Raw genomic sequence first — 20,822 nt, 5'->3', positions numbered from 1 at the left:
GAAGTGCACAAGTGGCATTGTGAGACTCAGATGGTGAAGGGGAAGAAGATGTAGAAGCTGATAATGATAAGGTGGAATTTCTTTACAAATATTTCTGTTCTGTGTTCACAGCCGAAGAACTGGGACCAGGACTGCAGAAGACAAACACAAATAGGAATAGAGGTGTGGTATTCCATGAATGATTTTCAGATGACTGTGTTTGTGAGGAGCTGGCTAAACTAAGGATGCACAAAATGAAGGGGCCAGAGGGCATACATCTGAAGGAACTTAGGTAAGTGGCTGACCTTTTCAGTGCTTGCCTTCTCCACAGTCGAGAGTAGTCCTGGAGGACTGGAGAAGGGCAGGTGTGGTCCATCTCCACAAAAGTGGGAGTAAGGAAGAGGTTGGGAACTACAGGACAGTTAGTCTGACTTCTGTGGTAAGTAAATTAATGGAAACACTTTTAAAACAGAGAATAGTAAATTTTTTTTGAATCCAATGGGTTACAGGACCCGAGGCATCTTGGGGTCTTGTCTGACAAATCTGATTAATTGGGTGACCAGAGAGTTGGATTGAGGGGCAGTGCTAGATGTGGTGTATTTAGATTTTAGCAAAGCCTTTGACATGGTTCCGCATAGACAACTAATAAATAAATTAAGTGCCCTCAGTATGGGTCCTAAAGTGACTGACTGGGTTAGAAACTGATAGAGTGAAAGGCGACAGAGGGTAGTAGTAAATGGAGCTCACTGTGAGGAAATGGATGTTGCCAGTGATGTGCTGCAAGTTTCAGTTTTTCGGCCGGTTCTTTTAAACATTTTTGTAAGCGATATTGCTGAAGGGCTGTCTGGTAAAGTTTGCCTCTTTGCGGGTGATACCAAAATCTGCAACAAGGTAGACACCCTTGATGGTGAGGATAACATGAGGAAGGATCTAGCAAAGCTTGAAGAATGGTTGAGCATTTGACAGCTAAGATTTAATGCTAAAAAATGCAAGTTTATGTATTTGGGCTTCAGAAACCCAAGGGAATGGTGCAGTTTAGGGGGTGAAGAACTTTTGTACATGAAAGAGGAATGGGACTTGGGGTGTGATTGTATGTGTTGATCTTAAGGTGGCCAGACAGGTAGAAAAGGCAATGGCAAAAGCTAGAAGGATGCTTGGAAACGTAGGGAGAGGAATGGCCAGTAGGAAAAAGGAGGTGATGATGCCCCTGTATAAGAATCTGGCTAAACAGTAAGATAAAGGAAATCATTAGAGCCAAAAAACAATCCTTCAGAAAGTGGAGAAGAGAACCAACTGAAAGTAACAGGATAGATCATAAGGAATGCCAAGCCAAATGCAAAGCGGAGATAAGGAGGGCAAAAAAGGACTTTGAGAAGAAATTAGCGTTGGAAGCAAAAATACATAGTAAAAATTTTTTTAGATACATTAAAAGCAGGAAACCGGCCAAAGAGTCGGTTGGGCCGCTGGACGAAAATGGTGTTAAAGGGGCGATCAAGGAGGACAAAGCCGTAGCGGAGAAATTAAATGAATTCTTTGCTTCGGTCTTCACCGAGGAGGATTTGGGGGGGACACCGGTGCCGGAAAGAATATTTGAAGCGGGGGAGTCGGAGAAACTAAACAAATTCTCTGTAACCTTGGAGGATGTAATGGGTCAGTTCAGCAAGCTGAAGAGTAGTAAATCACCGGGACCTGATGGTATTCATCCCAGAGTATTAATAGAACTAAAAAATGAACTTGCGGAGCTACTGTTAGAAATATGCAATCTGTCCCTAAAATCGAGTGTAGTACCGGAAGACTGGAGGGTAGCCAATGTTACTCCGATTTTTAAGAAGGGTTCCAGAGGAGATCCGGGAAATTATAGACCGGTGAGTCTGACGTCGGTGCCGAGCAAGATGGTGGAGGCTATTATTAAGAATAAAATTGCAGAGCATATACAAAAACATGGACTGATGAGACAAAGTCAGCACGGATTTAGTGAAGGGAAGTCTTGCCTCACCAATCTAATGCATTTTTTTGAGGGGGTAAGCAAACATGTGGACAATGGGGAGCCGGTTGATATTGTATATCTGGATTTTCAGAAGGCGTTTGACAAAGTGCCGCACGAAAGACTCCTGAAGAAATTGCAGAGTCATGGAATCGGAGGTAGGGTATTATTATGGATTAAGAACTGGTTGAAAGATAGGAAGCAGAGAGTAGGATTGCGTGGCCAGTATTCTCAGTGGAGGAGGGTAGTTAGTGGGGTCCCGCAGGGGTCTGTGCTGGGTCCGTTGCTTTTTAATGTATTTATAAATGACCTAGAGATGGGAATAACTAGTGAGGTAATTAAATTCGCCGATGACACAAAATTATTCAGGGTCGTCAAGTCGCAGGAGGAATGTGCACGATTACAGGAGGACCTTGCGAGACTGGGAGAATGGGCGTGCAAGTGGCAGATGAAGTTCAATGTTGACAAGTGCAAAGTGATGCATGTGGGTAAGAGGAACCCGAATTATAGCTACGTCTGGCAAGGTTCCGCGTTAGGAGTTACGGATCAAGAAAGGGATCTGGGTGTCGTCGTCGATGATACGCTGAAACCTTCTGCTCAGTGTGCTGCTGCGGCTAGGAAAGCGAATAGAATGTTGGGTGTTATTAGGAAGGGTATGGAGTCCAGGTGTGCGGATGTTATAATGCCGTTGTATCGCTCCATGGTGCGACCGCACCTGGAGTATTGTGTTCAGTACTGGTCTCCGTATCTCAAAAAAGATATAGTAGAATTGGAAAAGGTACAGCGAAGGGCGACGAAAATGATAGTGGGGATGGGACGACTTTCCTATGAAGAGAGGCTGAGAAGGCTAGGGCTTTTCAGCTTGGAGAAGAGACGGCTGAGGGGAGATATGATAGAAGTGTATAAAATAATGAGTGGAATGGATCGGGTGGATGTGAAGCGACTGTTCACGCTATCCAAAAATACTAGGACTAGAGGGCATGAGTTGAAGCTACAGTGTGGTAAATTTAAAACGAATCGGAGAAAATTTTTCTTCACCCAACGTGTAATTAGACTCTGGAATTCGTTGCCGGAGAACGTGGTACGGGCGGTTAGCTTGACGGAGTTTAAAAAGGGGTTAGATAGATTCCTAAAGGACAAGTCCATAGACCGCTGTTAAATGGACTTGGAAAAATTCCGCATTTTTAGGTATAACTTGTCTGGAATGTTTTTACGTTTGGGGAGCGTGCCAGGTGCCCTTGACCTGGATTGGCCACTGTCGGTGACAGGATGCTGGGCTAGATGGACCTTTGGTCTTTCCCAGTATGGCACTACTTATGTACTTATGTACTTATGTACCTCATTTAGAATATTGTGTACAATTAAGACAGGAGTGACCTAGTGGTTAGGGTGGTGGACTTTGGTCCTGGGGAACTGAGGAACTGAGTTCGATTCCCACTTCAGGCAGAGGCCGCTCCTTGTGACTCTGGGCAAGTCACTTAACCCTCCATTGCCCCATGTAAGCCGCATTGAGCCTGCCATGAGTGGGAAAGCGCGGGGTACAAATGTAACAAAAAAAAGATAAAAACAGGATGGAGTTGGTTCAGAAGGTGGCTACTAAACTGGTTAGTAGTCTTCGTCATAAAGTATATAGGGACAGACTTAAACAAAAAAAGTAGGAGAGGGGAAATATGACAGATATGTTTAAATACCTATGTGACATAAATGGAGGTGAAGCTTTCAATTGAAAGGAAGCTCTGGAATGAGGGGGCATAGGATGAAGTTGAAAAGGGATAGACTCAGAAGTAACCTGAGGAAATACTTCATCAAAGAAAGGGTGGTGAATTCGTGGAATGGCCTCCTGGTGGAGGTGCTGGAAATGAAAGCAGTATCTGAATTCGAGAAATTTTTGGGACACTTACATAGGATCTCTAAGGGAGAGATAGGGAGATTAGATGGCATGGATAGGCAGACTGGATAGGCCATATGGTCTTTATCTGCCTACATTTTTCTATGTTTCTATGAATGGAAAAGTAATTCTGAGTTGAGTATGATTGGGTGGTAGAATGTTGTATGGTCAGAAGGTATGAGGAGGGTTCTGCAATTAAGAGGAGGAGCTTGGCACCCTATAAGAGAATGTGGGCACCTCATGGTACTTATCGTCAAGTTAGCAATATGTAGTTTGTATGTAATCCAGCATTGCATTATGATGTGACCTGGGAGGAGGAAGGGAGCTTTCAAATTTTGAGTTGTTGTTGTTTCTGTATTGTATTTTAAAGTCAATAAAAATATTGAACTAAAAAAAAGTCCTAGTATTCTGTAATATTAGGTATGCAAGAGGCACAAAAATGCAAGTGCCCAGTTATAGATTTACCCTTCACATTATTCAGGTTATCCTCATCAGCAGAACCTCTTTTCAAATATTTAAGCCGTTCAGCTCGTGAATTCCACAAGCTCCTGAAGTCTTAAAACCGTACAGAAAAGGTATCACTGTTTTCTTTAAGTGAGTAGAACTGACATTCCCTTTCTTTTAATTATGCAGGGAAATCAGGCCACTTTGTTCCGTATGCGCTACAGAAATGGTAATCATGGGTAAACATTATAAAACCACAAACCATTCTTATGGATCAGAAAATTAAAGAGGTTTTTAGGTACAGCAGTGTTTTGTAAACAGATGTGGGATGTTACATGCCTTACCTTGTGATTCTGATAGGATGTTACAGATATAAAGGTAGTCTCAGGAAAGACATGTGTGCAGAAGGCTGTGTTCTTGGAACCAAAGGCATTATTTTCATCTGCTTTCACAATGTGCAATCTCGGCTGATACTTGTGCATGGAATTCAGAATTATCTGCAATGTAAAAGTGAGGCTGGTTACAGCAGCCTCAGTAGTTCATCTATGACCATGTGAATAGGGAAGTTAATAGGAGCAAATGCACAAGGTAAACTCAATCTGGCCAATTTGTAAAACCAATTAACGGGCCAGGAATGGCTCCTGGCCAGTTAAATGGCACTTAACTGGCTATCTGGCAGTATTTAGTGGAATATAGTCAGCGATCTCCTGCTGAATATTGCTGGTTTGCGATTAGCGGAGAGCCGGTTATATTGCGTGCTATAACTGGCTATCTGCCAATATTCAGTGGACCACCAGCTAAGTTTGGTGGCCAAATTAGGCCACCAAAATAGCTAGAATATCGGCTTGGCCGGTTAAATTTAAACCGGCCAAAAAAACCCACCCGGATATTCAATGCCAGTTGCCAGAAATGGGCCGGCATTGAATATCTGGGCTCAGGGCTGACTGCGGGAGGTTGACCGGCTACCTCCTGCGGCGTGAATATCATTCCCAATCTGCTTTATTTTTGTAATATAATAAAAATGTCATGGAGGTCAAAAAGCAAATGGTATTATTTTGACTAATCTATCCACAACTACTGTCCATGTCATCAAAAACCTATGTAGGGCAAAATGTAAAAATCCAGGTTAATTTCTCTTTAGTTTTTTGCCAATGTAGTATGATCTAGAGCAGCGTTTTCCGACCCAGACCTTGGGGAACCCCAAGCCAGTCTGGTTTTCAAGACACCCACAATGAATATGCATGAGATAAATTTGCATGCGCTGCCTCCATTGTATGGAAATATATCCCATGCATATTCATTGTGGGTAGTTTGAAAACCAGACTGACTGAGGGGGTTCAACGAAGACTGGGTTGAGAAACCCTGTTCTAGAGGCTTCACAGGCCATAGGGGGTGGGGGGAGGGACATCCAAGGGAAACATACATGGAATTGAACAGTGAAGAAGACCACAAATGGAACAATGCAGAGGCAATCATGTGAGGAAGCAAAATTTATTGAGGGATTAGATTGAAGTTAGCAGAATGATGCACATGGGTAAAAAAAATATTGCTGTCCAGTAGGAGAGTGGGGGTCACACAAAATTTGTTGTGTGCTAGTGCTGGCTTAGTAAACACCTTGGTTTTGGTGTGCCATGCAGGGGCGTCGCTGCTATGGGGCCACGGGGGCCAGGGCCCCGTAGATTTGGCCCTGGATCCCCTACCATCGTCCCCCCTGCCCGCTCGCTCGCTGTTGCCTACCTGGGCTGGCGGGGACCCCATCCCCCGCCAGCCAAAGTCTTCTTCCTTCCTTTCAGGTTTCTGAGTCTGATGTCCTGCACGTGCAGGACGTCAGACTCAGAAACCTGAAAGGAAGGAAGAAGACTTCGGCTGGCGGGGGATGGGGTCTGCGCCAGCCCAGGTAGGCGACAGCGAGTGAGCGGGGGGGTCGAGTCGGCAATGATGGCGGCGGCGAGGGCGATGGTAGTGGTGGCACCGGGGGGGGGGGGCTAAAATGTGCCCCCTCACCTTGGCTCTGGCCCCCCCTACCGCTGACAGTCAGATACGCCCCTGGTGCCATGAGATTTGAACAAACTCAAAAATGTGCCACAAAATTTAAAAGATTGAAAGGCACTGTTTTAGACATTCATATCTTAGCTTTATAAAATTGGGGGTTGGATGTCCATGCAATATTGATCTCGAAGTGCCCTTTTTCAGATTCCAAACCACGAATAGAGCTTCAAAAATAAGAGCCATATTGTGGGAACCAACCCACTGCTGGAATGGAGGAGTAGCCTTAGAACCAGGGTAACCCAGTACAATTCCTACTGCAACTCTTTGTGACTCTGGGTAAGTCACTTAACCCTCTGTTGCCCCAGGTACAAAATAATAAGTATCTGTATATAACATGTAAACCACACTGATTGCCACAGAAAGGCAGCATGTCATATCCCATTCCCTTTTCCATTATTGCAGCATGGAAAAATAGAAACGGATGTCTCGTTAGAGATAGCAAGACTGAGTCAAGGAGTTTCTAGCTTGTCACTGATTCTTTAGACCTTTTCCTATTTTAGGCCTTTGTTGTAAGATGAGTGAGATGGATTAAGTTGATCTTCATTTTATAGCATGGCATGGAGTTCTATCTTGTGGCCATTTTGGGGTACCTGTGAAATTGAGCAGATGTCGAGAGCCTGGTTTCTAGTAAGTAGGCATGAAAGTCACAATAAAAATCTAACATTATTGGCATTATGTAAGCCACATTGAGCCTGCAAATAGGTGGGAAAATGTGGGATACAAATGTAACAAATAAATAAATAAATTCATTTTAAATACTATAGAGTTTTGATCAGTAAGCTGCAGACACTGATTAATTGACTTCATCTTATAATGTTTAGCAGTAAATAAATAATATGACCCCCCCCCCCCCCCCCACCATCACAATATGCTACTGAAGATCAGCTCCTTGTTCAAAAGTCAATTGTTAATCAAGAAAGTCGCTTTCTTTAAAAACTAGATAAAACTGAAAAGTCAAGTGTTTCTATTATGGTGCTCTTGATACTTCTGCTACCACTACTTATCATTTTTACAGTGCTTGAAGACATACTCAGCCTGCTACGCTCTGTTTTGCTTCATGAAGCTGCCAGAGCCAGGCAGGAGAAACAGAAGCCCACTTTGAATTTAAGGTGGATAAGAGACCAGGTATCTGCACATCAGATCTGGCAGTGCCTCATCCTACCCCAGTGCTCTATATAACATTTAAATGTATTTTTTATTGTTGACGTTTTCCAGATACCCCCAGGAGGGAGAATGAGGAATTTTGGACATGTTATAAACCATGCATGATTTCTGTTAACTATTTCATTGCCATGTATGGGACTAGTTATCCTGTTTTATGGAGAATATCTTAGCCTTAGCCTCTTCATCATATAGCCAAGGATTACAAGGATTCTGGAGGGTAATTTTATTACTGGATGCCGGTGTGTACCTGGCGGTAATTGGGCAGTGCCGCGTGCTACCCAGTTACTGCTGGTGTAGCACAAGAGCCCTTACCGCCACCTCAATGGGTGGCGGTGAGTGCTCCCACCTGAAATGCTTCACTTGCCGCACTTCCATTTCTTTAAAAAGAGGCCTGGGCATGCATAAAAAAACACCAGTTCGGGTCCCCTTTTTGCCGCAGCTTCATGAAAGGATTCTTCAGTGAATCAAGGCTAGAGTACACAAAGCAAAGATAATACATGACTACTTCATACTATGTTTACAATTGAATAAAAATAACTACAAAGAGACAGCTGGGTAAGAGTGATCAAATCTGTCGAAACAGGAGTTTCAGGACGCGCTCCCAGAAATCTGCTAAAGAGGAAGGTCTTCAGCATTTTTCAAAATGACATGATTACTCATTGCTGCTATATTTTTATGACCCGAAGTCCATCAATGTTACCTATATGTTTGACACTTGAAGCCTACAATGACTTAACACTGATTATTAGTTAGCTTCCATTAATATCAGAGCCATTGAGGGGCATAATCGAATGGTGCCGGCCAAATCGATGGCCGTCCATCTTCGGGGCCGGCACCGTAAGCGGGTGGAGCCAAGCATATTTTCGAAATACGCTTGGCGCTGGCCAAATCGCTCGCCGGGTTTAGAGAAGGATTGCCGGGTTTATATGAGATGGCCGGCTTTGTTTTTCAGCCATAATGGAAACTGGGCCCGGCCATCTCAAACCCGGCGAAATGCAAGGCATTTGGGCGTGGGAGGAGCCAGCATTTGTAGTGCACTGGTCCCCCTCACATGCCAGGACACCAACCGGGCACCCTAGGGAAAAAATGTAAAAAAACAAAACAAAAATAGCTTCCAGGTGCATAGCACCCTTACCTTGTGTGCTGTGCCCCCCAAATCCCCCCCCAAAACCCACTCGCCACAACTCTACACCATTACCATAGCCCTAAGGGGTGAAGGGGGGCACCTACATGTGGGTACAGTGGGTTTTGGGGGTTTTTGGAGGGCTCTACATTAACCACCATAAGTGGAACAGGTAGGGGGGATGGGCCTGGGTCCACCTGCCTGAAGTGCACTGCACCCACTAAAAATTGCTCCAGGGACCTGCATACTGCTGTCAAGGAGCTGGGTATGACATTTCAGGCTGGCAAAGTTTGTTTTTTTTGGGTGGGAGGGGGTTGGTGACCACTGGGGGAGTAAGGGGAGGTGATCCCCACTTCCCTCCGGTGGTCATCTGGTCAGTTGGGGCACTTTTTCCAAACTTGGTCCTAAAAATAAATGGACCAAGTCCGGCCGGTGAAATGCTCGTTCGAGCCGGCCTCTTTTTTTCCATTATAAGTCGAAGCCGGCCATCTCGTACCCATGCCCCCGCCCCTCGTCTCGCCTTCACTACCCTACCAATACGTCCCCTTGAAGGTTGGCCGGTGCCGTGACGAAACAGCAGTTGAAGCTGGCCAAAATCGGCTTTCGATAATACCGATTTGGCCGGGATCAGGAGATTGCCGGCAATCTCCCGATTTGTGTCGGAAGATCGCCGGCGATCCCTTTCGAAAATGAGCCTGATTATTCTCTGTATGTTTAAATACAAATATGCTGATTTTTAATAGATCCCCTGGACACAGTTATTATTGCCAACTCACCAGTCTATCAAGGTATGCATCAGCTTGCTTTGTGTTATAAATTTCATTTCTACATTTTAATAGATTTTTTTTTCTCAGAAATAAATATTTAATTTTAAGAGAGTACTCTTAGAGGGTGGTTTTGAAAGCCATTTTTACACAGGCAAAATTTAACTCACATAAATGATCAGTTTGAAAACCACCCTCAATGCAGCTAAAGGTTATGTGTTCCTGGGTGTGTGTTTTGGTTGGATAATATGATTCTACATAAGGTGCCTAAAAAATCTGTACGGTAAACATTTCCGCCTAAGCAAATTCTATAAGCAGCGCCTAGATTTAGGCGTGGTATATACAATACGCTTAGAAGGATATCCCAGTGCCTAAAACTACGTACTTTCATTTACACCAATGAAAATGTGGTGTAAATCTTTGCACATAGATTTACGCGAACTGGGCCATATTCTATAACTATGCGTGTACATTTTGGAGCACCCATGAGACGCCCATTTCCACGCCCATAGACATGTCCCTTTTGAACTGCATGCAATAAAATTTAGGTGGTTTATTACAGAATACACTTAGTGATTTGTGTGCGTAAATTCTAATTATTACCATTTAGTGTTTATTATTGTTTAAGTGCTGTTATCAACACTGATTAGCTTGTTAAGCCAATTAAGTTATGCGCACTGTTATAGAATACACCTGGTTTTCGGGGCGGATCTCTAGGCGCGCTCTATAGAATCCAGGGATTTGGGGGTAATTGTATAAGAAGCCACATAGATTTAACCAGGAAGTGCATGCACAAATGTCAGTATTCTATCATTTAAAAGACAGATTGGGATAGGCTGGAGTGGGCTTTGATTGGGACAGTGCTGGGTGGATTTCTACTGTCTATATCCCAGAAATGGCAAAGAAAGATCAGGATCAAGTATTTGTACCACATTCATAGTTTAATCACAAATTGATAATGAGTGTGACTGTTGGGCAGACTGGATGGACCATTAAGTAATTCATATTGCTAGAGATAATCCTTTTTTAAATAGTTTGACTTGGTTTCTATATTTTAATAATCAGTGCTGAATCGCAAAGATGAGTCATCAGTAGAATTAAAAGTCATTTCTCTTACTTGATTCCTATGTTGTAATGAAGCACTAGGCAGTGTATCACTGATTGTACATCAGTTTGAAATTAGAGGGAGATCCAAAAGATATAGAAAAGCTCTGAAAGATAAGCTCATGAGAATGCTGGGAGTTGTAGTTGCTGGGAGTCCCTGAACTGACAGGAAGTGAATTCATATTGGAGGCAAGCAATCCAGGAGATCTAGTAAGAAAACAGCTAAAACACAAGTAAAGAAAATTAAGCGCCATGGGCCAATGACAGTCTGTTAGTGCAGGGAAGAAGAAAAGCCCAGGAGCTGCGGAGCTGCAAAGCCATAGAATAAATTTAAAGGGCAGTCTGGAAGCGGGAATGTGTGTGGGTTGGGATTGTTGCTGTCCAGGGGTCCATGGGAACCTATCTTCTTGATTAAAACAACATCAAGGCTAAGGCAGACAAGGCAACTGTAAGTGTGTTGTAGATGTTAATTACCCCATGAAGGGTCAGAACAGCTAGGTCTAGAAAATGTTACTTGCATTTACACTTTGGATGGAATTGTACAAGGAATACTATCTGTTAGATCTGAAGTTGCTAATTAAAAGCCCTTGGTAAAACAAACTTGTAAATAAAGCAAATAAATGATATACCAGTGTTCTGCCTTACTTAAGAAGTGGGAAGTTAATGCTGAGTTCCTGACTCAGTTACGAAGGAGTGGTTGCAAATTTCATTAGTATTTACCGAAATGATAACTTATGTGTTGTTACACTAAACATCCGGAAGGAAGCATTAATGGTTACTGTCCTGCACACATCCAATACATGCGTCTACACCAGCGCAGGACACTTTGACGCATCTTAGTAAAAGGATCCCTAAGGTTCCTTTGTCATACTTACTTGCCTTTTTAACACTTAGCATTTCCTACTATTGGAGAACAAGAATATTTTAATACTTTTGCCTGCTAACATTAAGAAGGAGTTCTAGAAGGTAAACATGGAACCAATTTTTTTCCTGTCAAGGCTGTGTCTTGTGTGTTAATGTGCTGATAGGGAAACATAAGTGACCTGCAGTAGACAGCTTTCATCATGCTTGCAGCTTCTATCAAACATGTCTGGCACTAGAAGGAGACCAGGTGCTTCTTTTCAAGAAATAGCAAAGGCTAGGACAGGAGGCGGGTAAAGATTGAACTAAGATTGTAGGCATTGTTGAGTGATGTTTCACTCTTTCATCCATGCTACTCAATGGCATAAACTAATAAACTCAAGAAATGTGTATATTCATCATTTACTTAAGAAGACAAGCAAAGAAAACTTCTAAAATGTTACTTCTTTCATTGTTATGAGACTACGAATTTCAAAATGGTCGACAGGTTTAGGATTAACAAGCAAGGCATAGCTTCTATAGTGTTCCTTCTTTAATTACTACATATATTTCATTGAGATGTGGGATCTGTATGTGGCTTATTAAGGCCTTCAGAGGGGATTTGTGAACCTGGGTTGGTTCTTTTAAGACTGAGCTTTTGCTTCAACATTGAATACCAAAAACTGAACACACGCATTTACTTGCAATATGCACTGGTGGTAATTGCAGATGTAACATAATCAAGAGCAAATTGTTTGACTTCTCCCAGTAGATCACTAAATGTTCCGGTTCTACTGTGGCAGCACCTATTGTATAAAATGCAACAGTTCAAGGTTGAGAGCAAATTGCCTGCCCATAGCAGTGAGAGAAGAACTGTGGCTATCTGAAGTCCTTCATAGAAACGGAGAAAAATGATGACGGATCCAGTCTGCCCATCCACACCACCTACTAAGTTCTACACTCTCTTCTCACAGATGCTCTGTGCTGATCTGCTGTTAGTAATATGTAACCTGTTGTTAAAATTGTCCATAGTACCTGAAGATTGGAGGGTGGCCAATGTGATGCCAATTTAATGTGGACAAATGCAAGGTGATGCACATTGGAAAGAATAATCTGAATCATAGTTACCTGATGCTAGAGTCCACCTTGGGGGTCAGCACTCAAGAAAAAGATCTAGGTGTCATAGATAATACGCTGAAATCTGCTCAGTGTGTGGCAGAGGCCAAAAAAGCAAACAGGATGCTATGAATTATTAGGAAAGGGATGGTGAATAAGACCAAAAGTACTATAATGCCTTTGTATCGCTCCATGGTGTGTCTGCACCTTGAGAATTGTATTCAGTTCTGGTCGCTGTATCTCAAAACAGATATAGCGGAATTAGAAAAGGTTCAAAGAAGAGTGACCAAAATGATAAAGGGGATGGAACTCTTCTCGTATGAGGAAAGGCTAAAGAGGTTAGGGTTCTTCAGCTTGGAAAAGAGACGGATGAGGGGAGATATGATTGAGGTCTACAAAATCCTGAGTGGTGTAGAACGAGTAGAAGTAAATTGATTTTTTACTCGTTCCAAAAGTACAAAGACTAGGGGGACACTCAAGGAAGTTGCATGGAAATACTTTTAAAACAAATAGGAGGAAATATTTATGGGACTTACTATATTTTAACTGGAAAGTACCTCCAATCCCCCTCCTGGCCTCCCAAATAGCCCCACTTCTTCCTACTCCCCAAGCCCACCAGACTCAAAGCCCTCCAATCCCCCCCAGAACAAGCCTACCTATATCCCTGGTGGCAGGGCTGCCGAGAGACCAAGCCGGGCCCGGGGCAAACAATCTTAAGGACCTCCCGCCCAAACAGTTGCACATTGAGACATACATACATCAAATATCTCTTAAAGCAACGCCTTGTATCTCATGAGAATTCAACATCCATTCCTAGGTTCTAATACTAAGGATGTTCCCCATGCTGAGTCTATGGTTAAAAGCCTACAAAGGAGACCCAAATCCATCAGTTTACATATGCTGTTTTTGAGGATTGGGGATAAAATTTATATCAAAAATTTCTTGAAATGAGACTACATTGACTTGGTGGCTGCAGAAAAATGCCCATTTATCAATCAAAAATAAGAAGCCATCATTGTAAATCCAGGATATTTATGTGCTTCCTTGACCTGAAAAAAATGCCTTTTCTTATCTAGTGATGGTAAATGAATTTTGTGGGGGAGGAGTCTGAATTATGGGAATGACATTTTGACATAAATTAATGCAAATAGTCACAGTTTCTGTATAGAGTTTTAGCTACTGTATCAAGCAGTATTAGATATTTGATATGATACAATTGATATAACATTCACAGCATTACTATTTCCAGTACTTTAAAAGGTACCTAATTACAAGAAAAGCAAACTTTTTATTTAACATAGATAAAACGTATACTCTAAACAGTGATTCAAGAGCATAAAAAGTATTTACACCATACATAAACCTTCCTGTATCTTTCCTCAAAATTTCACTATCCTCTCAATCTAACTAAACAATAGCTACCATAATATCATATACACCACAGACCCAATATAACGTGGTAGATGGGGTCCAAATTTTTATACCACATTGTAAGTGAGTCTGCATTATATTGGGTCTATGTTATCCGCACTGGCACCCACACCCCAGTTCATTAAAAGGCTGCACGTTTCATTGATAAATCAAATGTACTTTATTAAAACATTGTATCCACATATTAATAGTGAATGTGGTCACAACACAGAAAACACAGGCTAAAATTAACATCCTGCTTTAGTAAATAAGTCCAGAGTTGACTGTTTTGCTGCTTCTCGTTTCTTCCGTTTTGTAATTTCAATAATCGATTTCAAATGAAGAATATGAATCATGTCAACATTTTGCAATTGCAGCCATTGAATAACAGTATCCATGGCCGCTAAAGCCGATGTAAGTTTTGGTGGTGGAGGTGGAGAATCATGTTCATAACTGCCATCCTGAGTTGGGTTTTCAGTTTGTGCTTGATGACTTAAAGCATTCGTTGCAATTGTCTGGTCATTTAGATGATCATATGTAGGACACTCGTTATCAATATTAATCCATTCCATTGTGTCCTCAATACCACACTGTGTGAACAGTTCTTGAAACAGAGCTTCCACCTTATCTTTGGAATCCAATTCACCTTCTAGTTTCCTTGAGTGTCAGCCGATTGAACTTCACCAGAATTGCAACTTTCCGGATGCCATGCCTTTTTTTTTAATCGGGTAAACCAACCCTTAATTGCTTTAAATTCCTTCTCCTCTGCTTGTAGCCCATGCTGGCGGTCCAGTTCCTTTTTTAGTTTTTCTATTTGACTCCTGATTATTTCTTTGGAGATAAGTGTTCCTTCTGCTCGTTCTTGGGTAAACCAAATGAACATGGCTTTATCTAGGGGGATATTGCTTGCATGCTTTAGCTGGTTTCATTGGAGACCCTCATCAGTGTCAAAATCACTTGTGGCTTGCTGTAATTTGCTTCTTCATCGATCCACCCCCGTAGAGTGGACTTGCCAATGCTCATGTGTCTGCACACCTCCACTTGTGTTTTTCCTAATTGTAAAAGATCTAAAGCTTGTAGCTTTTCTTGTACTGACCATGCTTTTCTAGTTTTTTAGAAATTTCCATGTTAGCCAGTACTGCCTTACATCAATTCAAAGAACTAGTTTAGAACTAATTAGCTCAAACCTAAAGCACATGAAAAATCTGGCATCCAAGCTTGACCGCGTTGTAACTGATCCCTCGTTACATCAAGCTGTGTTATAACGGATCTATGGTGTACTACTCAACCTCGACTGTTTAAATGAAAGAGAGCAGTTTTACTATTTTTAAATGTACATGACCGCTGATATTACACATGTACCTCAAATGTATAGTTTAGTCACTGCTATAGAATGGAAATTTCTCCTTTATAAAACAAAAAATGGACTTTTAAAGGATGTGTAGCATAACCTCTCCTCAATTGTAGATGGGAAAGAGTCTGCTCAGGGAGAAAAGCTCAGCCTCTGAGAAACAGCTGTAGAATCTCATTGGGTATTATCAGCCATGCGCCATGCTTGCTGCCTCCTCTGACTGCAGAACTCACCTTCCCTTCCCTTGGCTGTGTCCCGCCTGCGCAGCAACAGGAAGTTGCATCATAGGAGACAGGACGCAGTCAAAGGAAAGGAAAGCCTGGTCAGAAGCCGCCTGCTTGAATCGCTACAGCAGTAGCTGCTGCCAAATTTGAAGGCATCATTTCAGCACCAGGGGGAGGGAGGAAGAGGCAGAGACATTGAATGGACCCAGGGAATGGAAGGAGAGGGAGCCAGATCCGAGGCTGCTGGAGAGATACTTAAAAAACCGGCGACATACACAAGCAGGCCAATGCAGCCTTCTGCTTGTGTGTGCCTGCCTGCCTGCCACCAGAAGTTTTGCCAATGTGGTGGCAGCATTAGGCCCCCCTTGGAGACCTGGGCCCAGAGAATCTTGCCCCCTTCTCGGCATCCCTGCCTGGTGGTTCTAGTGAAGGCTTTGGGGGCCCCTTGTGGCTGCTGACTGCAAATGGCTGCTGTGACATCTCGCGGCAGCTTGAGGTACTTGGGTAGCACCCACTTTCCTTTATAGAATACTAGCATAACAGGTGAAATACACATCAATAATTTAAACATGAGCGCTTATGCCAGCCATAGACCTGGTGTACAGTAAGTCCTCACATCTAAATGCCAGAGATATGCACATAACATAGTATTCAATAAATGACACATGTAGGTGTCAGTCCTGCACAGACTCCATCTATATGTACACCTACCTATAAAATACACGTTGTGTAAGGAATACACATATCTACAGAAGAGCGATTCAATGGAATTTACTTTAATCATTGCACATATACTCAGTGTAATCTTAAAGCTCACTTTATAGAATTACTAGTAAAAAAGCCCCGTTTCTGATGCAAATGAAACGGGGGCTAGCAATGTTTTCTTCTGTGTGCATGTGGGAATGTGTGTGTCCCTGCCCTCTGGGCTCTCTCCCCTCCCCCCTCTGAGTCCTTCACTGTTACAGAGCCAGCGATTTGATTTCGTGCTCTGCTGTTTTCCTTCACTGACTGTGTTACAGAGAGGGCGGGGCAGACACTCATAGGGAAACCGGATATCTCGCCCCCTTCACACTTCCGGCTGGAGGCTTCATAGAATGTTGGTGTTGCCTTTTATATAGAGAGATTATTTTTTAAAACTTCATTGTGGCCCCCGGGCCAGATGGTTATAGGGCGGAGTTTTATAAGCTTATGGGGAGTGAAGTGGTACCCCCTCTCATCCGTTTGTTCAATAATATCGTAGAGGTAGAAGCCTTACCATCATCTTTAGATATAGCTAATATCATAGTCCTACCTAAGCCGGGTGGGGACCCTACGCTTCCAGAATCATATCGTCCAATCTCACTTCTGAATTATGAAGCCAAGTTATTGGCAAAAATCATGGCAAATCGTTTGGCCCGAGTTTTGCCCAGGATTATTCATGAAGCGCAGGGGGGTTTTGTGCATGGGCGCTCAGTGGCCAAGAGTATTCATAAAATACTTACGACAATGGAATATACTGTAGACGCCAGAAAGAGATGCACTACATCCTTGTTAGTTTTGACGCAGAAAAAACTTTTGATAGGGTGCACTGGGATTTTATCTTTGCATCGCTGCACACGTATGGGTTTACCGGGCGGTTCATCTCAGTAATAAAGGTATTGTACTCGTCGCCTAAGGCATGAGTGTTAGTGAATGGACATATCTCCCAAGAATTTGCGGTACACAGGGGCACTAGACAGGGGTGTCCCTTGTCACCTCTCCTGTTTGTGTTGACACTAGATCCTTTTATTAGGAACATTATGGCGAATCCTGAGATTAGGGGTATTCAGGTGGGTTCTTGCTGTTTCAAGGTGGCAGCGTTTGCCGATGACCTGTTAGTTCATCTAGCAGATCCGAAGGGGTCTCTTGCCGCCTTGCTGGAGTCATTCCAAGAGTATGGAGACTATACTGGATTTTGTATTAATGTTGACAAATCGGAAGCTTTACCGTCCTCATTACACCTTCAGAGGGATTGGGAGGGGGAGTTCCCTTTGAAGTGGGCAGGGAATTCCTTTAGGTACTTAGGTCTTCTCTTGGCGATGGATGTAGTATCCCTGTACCGGCTCAATGTGGGAATGCTCATGGACAACACTAAAAGACGCTTAGAGGCGTGGAAAGATCTTCCTCTGTCCCTGTTAGGGCGAGTGACTCTAATAAAGATGGTTCAATTCCCGCGTTGGCTATATGTTCTTCAATCATTACCGATTAAAATCACAAAAAGAGACATGAGGGGCTTGTATCGGCTCTTCAACGGTTTTTGTTGGAGGGGGAAAAAAACAAAGTTGCGCCTTTCAGTCTTAGTGGGGGATTGGAGCGGGGGTGGGGGGGGGGCATGGGTCTCCCTAATTTGCAACAATACAATCAAGCTTGTTTACTGCGTCACTTGGGAGATTGGTGTGGACAGACAGACTTTTACACCCACAGAACTAGAAAGTGAATATTTTGCACCCCATAAATTTTTTTCATTGCTACACCTGTCTAAGAAACAGACGCCTCCTCATTTGAAGGGCAGTTTGTTATTACATCCGTTGCAGGAGATGTGGTGCTTCCTAGTGGAGCAATTGGGAGCTAATCCAGCGGTAACTGATTTACTCACTCTTAGGGGTAATGAGTTTTTTCAACCGGGCATGGATAATCCGATCTTCGCTGAGTGGGAAAGGAGGGGTATTCATAATTTGGAACAAGTTTTGGAGAGAGAAGGAGAGTTGATTCCCTATGAAAGGCTGCAGGCGCAGGTGGGATCTCAATGGGGTAACCGATTCGCCTATGTGCAGCTCAAACATTATGTCTCATCCTTGGATAAGACACTGTTGGCACTGTAGTTAGGCGCTAAACTCCGAGAGTACTTTCAGGGGATTGAGCTTAGAGGCTTGTCGGTGTCAAGTCTTCGGAAGAACTTGATGAGGGATGCCCCAGAAAGAGACTTTACCTGGCTGAGGACACATTGGGAAGAGGATTTGGGAGGGCCATTGGGGGATTGGGATGTCGCTGCTACATTACGGGGGATCCTATCACTTACTACAGAGGCGAGGCTTCGAGAGTGTGGATTTAGGGTAGTTATGCGTGCCTATTGGACCAAAGTTAATATCACGCATATGGTAGGCAATGGGGAGTCAGTCTGCCCTAAATATAATCATCAGAGACATACATATTTTCACACTTATTGGCTCTGCCCTGGGATCAAACACTTTTGGGGGAGGGTTAAGGGCACTTTAACGCAAATGTTGGGCTGCCACCTTCAAGGGACAGTGGGAACAATTTTTACTAGACAAGCCCGGGTCATTTCATCCCATGGGCGAATATAACACTCTGCTGTGTCGGAAGCTGGGCTTGGTTGCTAAAAAAGTAATCTTGCAATATTGGACATCGGCAGAATCCCCAGCATTTTGGCATTGGCGGAATCAGGTTCATCTTCTGACCACTTGGGAGGCTAAGGAGGCACGCGGGTCCCACAAACGCAAACAATTTTTTTTGAAGCTTTGGAAACCCTACTTGCAGCGGCTGAGTCAGCATGGGCGCAGTCTCCTTATTAATAACCTATAACACTAGGACGATATGACTCTTCCGAGTCAGTAGTTGGAGTAGGAGATGGCGCTGATAACGACATCTTCTTGTTGCTTTGCTTTGCAGTAGCATGGGCTAGTGATAAAGGTTTTGGTTGTACATTGGAAGGGACACAAGAATCAGGATCCTTCGAGATATGGGAGTTAAATGCTTTAGGAAGGATAGTTATCAGTAAGTGGGTAGGTTAGAGGGGGAGGGGGGATGGATTTGACACTGCTTATTGAGGGGTCTATTATTTGGGATGGGGGGAGGAGGAGGAGGAGGAGGGTGGGGGGTTGAATATTTAATTGATGATGGCAGGCATATGGTCTTTCTCTTATTATGTTGGCGTATTTAACAGGTAGGTTCCTGAGTTTATTGACTTTGTGCTTTGATGTACCATCAATAGAAATGTTGGAATATATAGTTTATTGGGGGGGGAGGGATGGGGGCGGGGTTGGATTAGGTGCGGAGGAAAAATTAAAAGATTGATGATGAGGTTAATGCCTGCTTATGCTTAGCTTGATATGTTTATTGTTTCCAATTCATTGTATACTGCACTGGTTGGATGCTTTCTTTGCTAAATCATCAATAAAAATTGTTGAAACATAAAACTTCATTGTGATTTGGCAGATCGGTTCCTTCTAATTAATTGTTCCTTACATGTCCAAAGGGATCCAAGTGGTTGTTGGTGAGCTTCAGTTTTTGAAAGGAGACCAGCTGTCGCATCCAGTGGGATCCTGAAGCCGGGGAGTCCGGATGTACATAGAGCCTTCCGGGCATGGCTGGTTCTGCTTTTCCAGCCACCATCCTGGAACAACAATATCCATTTTCTTAGTTACACAGACATTTTCAGCCTGTTCCCACACTTATTTATACCCCTACAATCTAATCTCCTGATATTCAGCTGGTGACGGTGAGCGTTTTGCTGCCCGCAGCTGTTGTTATTCCTGGATATTCAATGCTGGGCCCTGTCTGGGCTTCTGCATTGAATATCCATGGTTTTTGTTTTTGAGCCAGCTAACACATAGTCGGCTAAATCAATACACATCCCTTCCTTGCATAAGCCAAACTGATTAAACATACAACTATTATTTATGTGGCCCGATTTAAATGGTTTACTTATTTGTTGAGGAGCCGAATATTGGCACTTAACATGACTCTGCCTAGAAGTTAGCCACTTTTGAATTTGACGCTAACCGGTCATTTTCAGCGAAGATAACCAGTGAACAAGCAATTTAAGCAGTTGGCGGCCGTATATGGACAGTTAAATCATTTTGAACATCGACCAGTAAATAATTAGGTGCAACTAGCATTAGACTTTATATTAATGAAGCAATAGACTCTTCTAGTGTTGAGAAATATAGAATCCATCACAGGGTGCTCAAAAACTAGGAGAACATTTTAATGACCATCAGACCAACAGAGAAGATAAAGGGTTACATATACTGATAGATCAATTTTTAAACACCCATTAAGTAGTAAGATAATTAGGTCATTTTGGGACCATTTTACTAAGCTGTGGTAAAAGCTAGCGTTCACCACGTGTTTTTGCCATGCGCAGAGTCCCCTTTTACTACGGTGGGTAAAAAGGTGGAAAAAAAGAAATGGCCATGTGTAAGTTCACACTTGCCACGTGGCCATTTTGGGGAAGCACTTACCACCATCCATTGAGGTGGCAGAAGGTCTCCCATGCTAACCTGGCAGTAAAAAATATACAATTTTCTATAGTGCTGGAATGGCACACAATGGGGGTGGCAGTAGTTCCGGGTTGCCTTTATCTGGTAATCTTGAGCCAGATAGCCAGGTTAGCATGGGAGC

At 43.1% G+C, this 20,822-nt stretch overlaps 1 protein-coding gene across 3 annotated transcripts in view; it reads right to left on the bottom strand.

The window, feature by feature from the left end:
- TBX4 (T-box transcription factor 4) overlaps nucleotides 1-20,822 on the bottom strand; it is an 89,577-nt gene that overhangs the window by 7,550 nt on the left and 61,205 nt on the right. For all 3 annotated transcript variants that reach the window (XM_030186198.1, XM_030186197.1, XM_030186199.1), the window contains exons 5-6: nucleotides 19,665-19,812; nucleotides 4,640-4,792 (exon numbers count right to left, since the gene is read on the bottom strand). In XM_030186198.1, coding sequence (XP_030042058.1) covers nucleotides 4,640-4,792; nucleotides 19,665-19,812 — 301 coding nt within the window. The remainder of the gene's footprint in view (nucleotides 1-4,639; nucleotides 4,793-19,664; nucleotides 19,813-20,822) is intronic.

This window comes from Microcaecilia unicolor, chromosome 13 (genome assembly GCF_901765095.1).
Source record: "Microcaecilia unicolor chromosome 13, aMicUni1.1, whole genome shotgun sequence".
NCBI classification, from domain to species: Eukaryota; Metazoa; Chordata; class Amphibia; order Gymnophiona; family Siphonopidae; genus Microcaecilia; species Microcaecilia unicolor.
The sequence above is the reverse complement of the archived record's forward strand: the minus strand, read 5'-3'. Positions and strand labels throughout refer to the sequence as shown.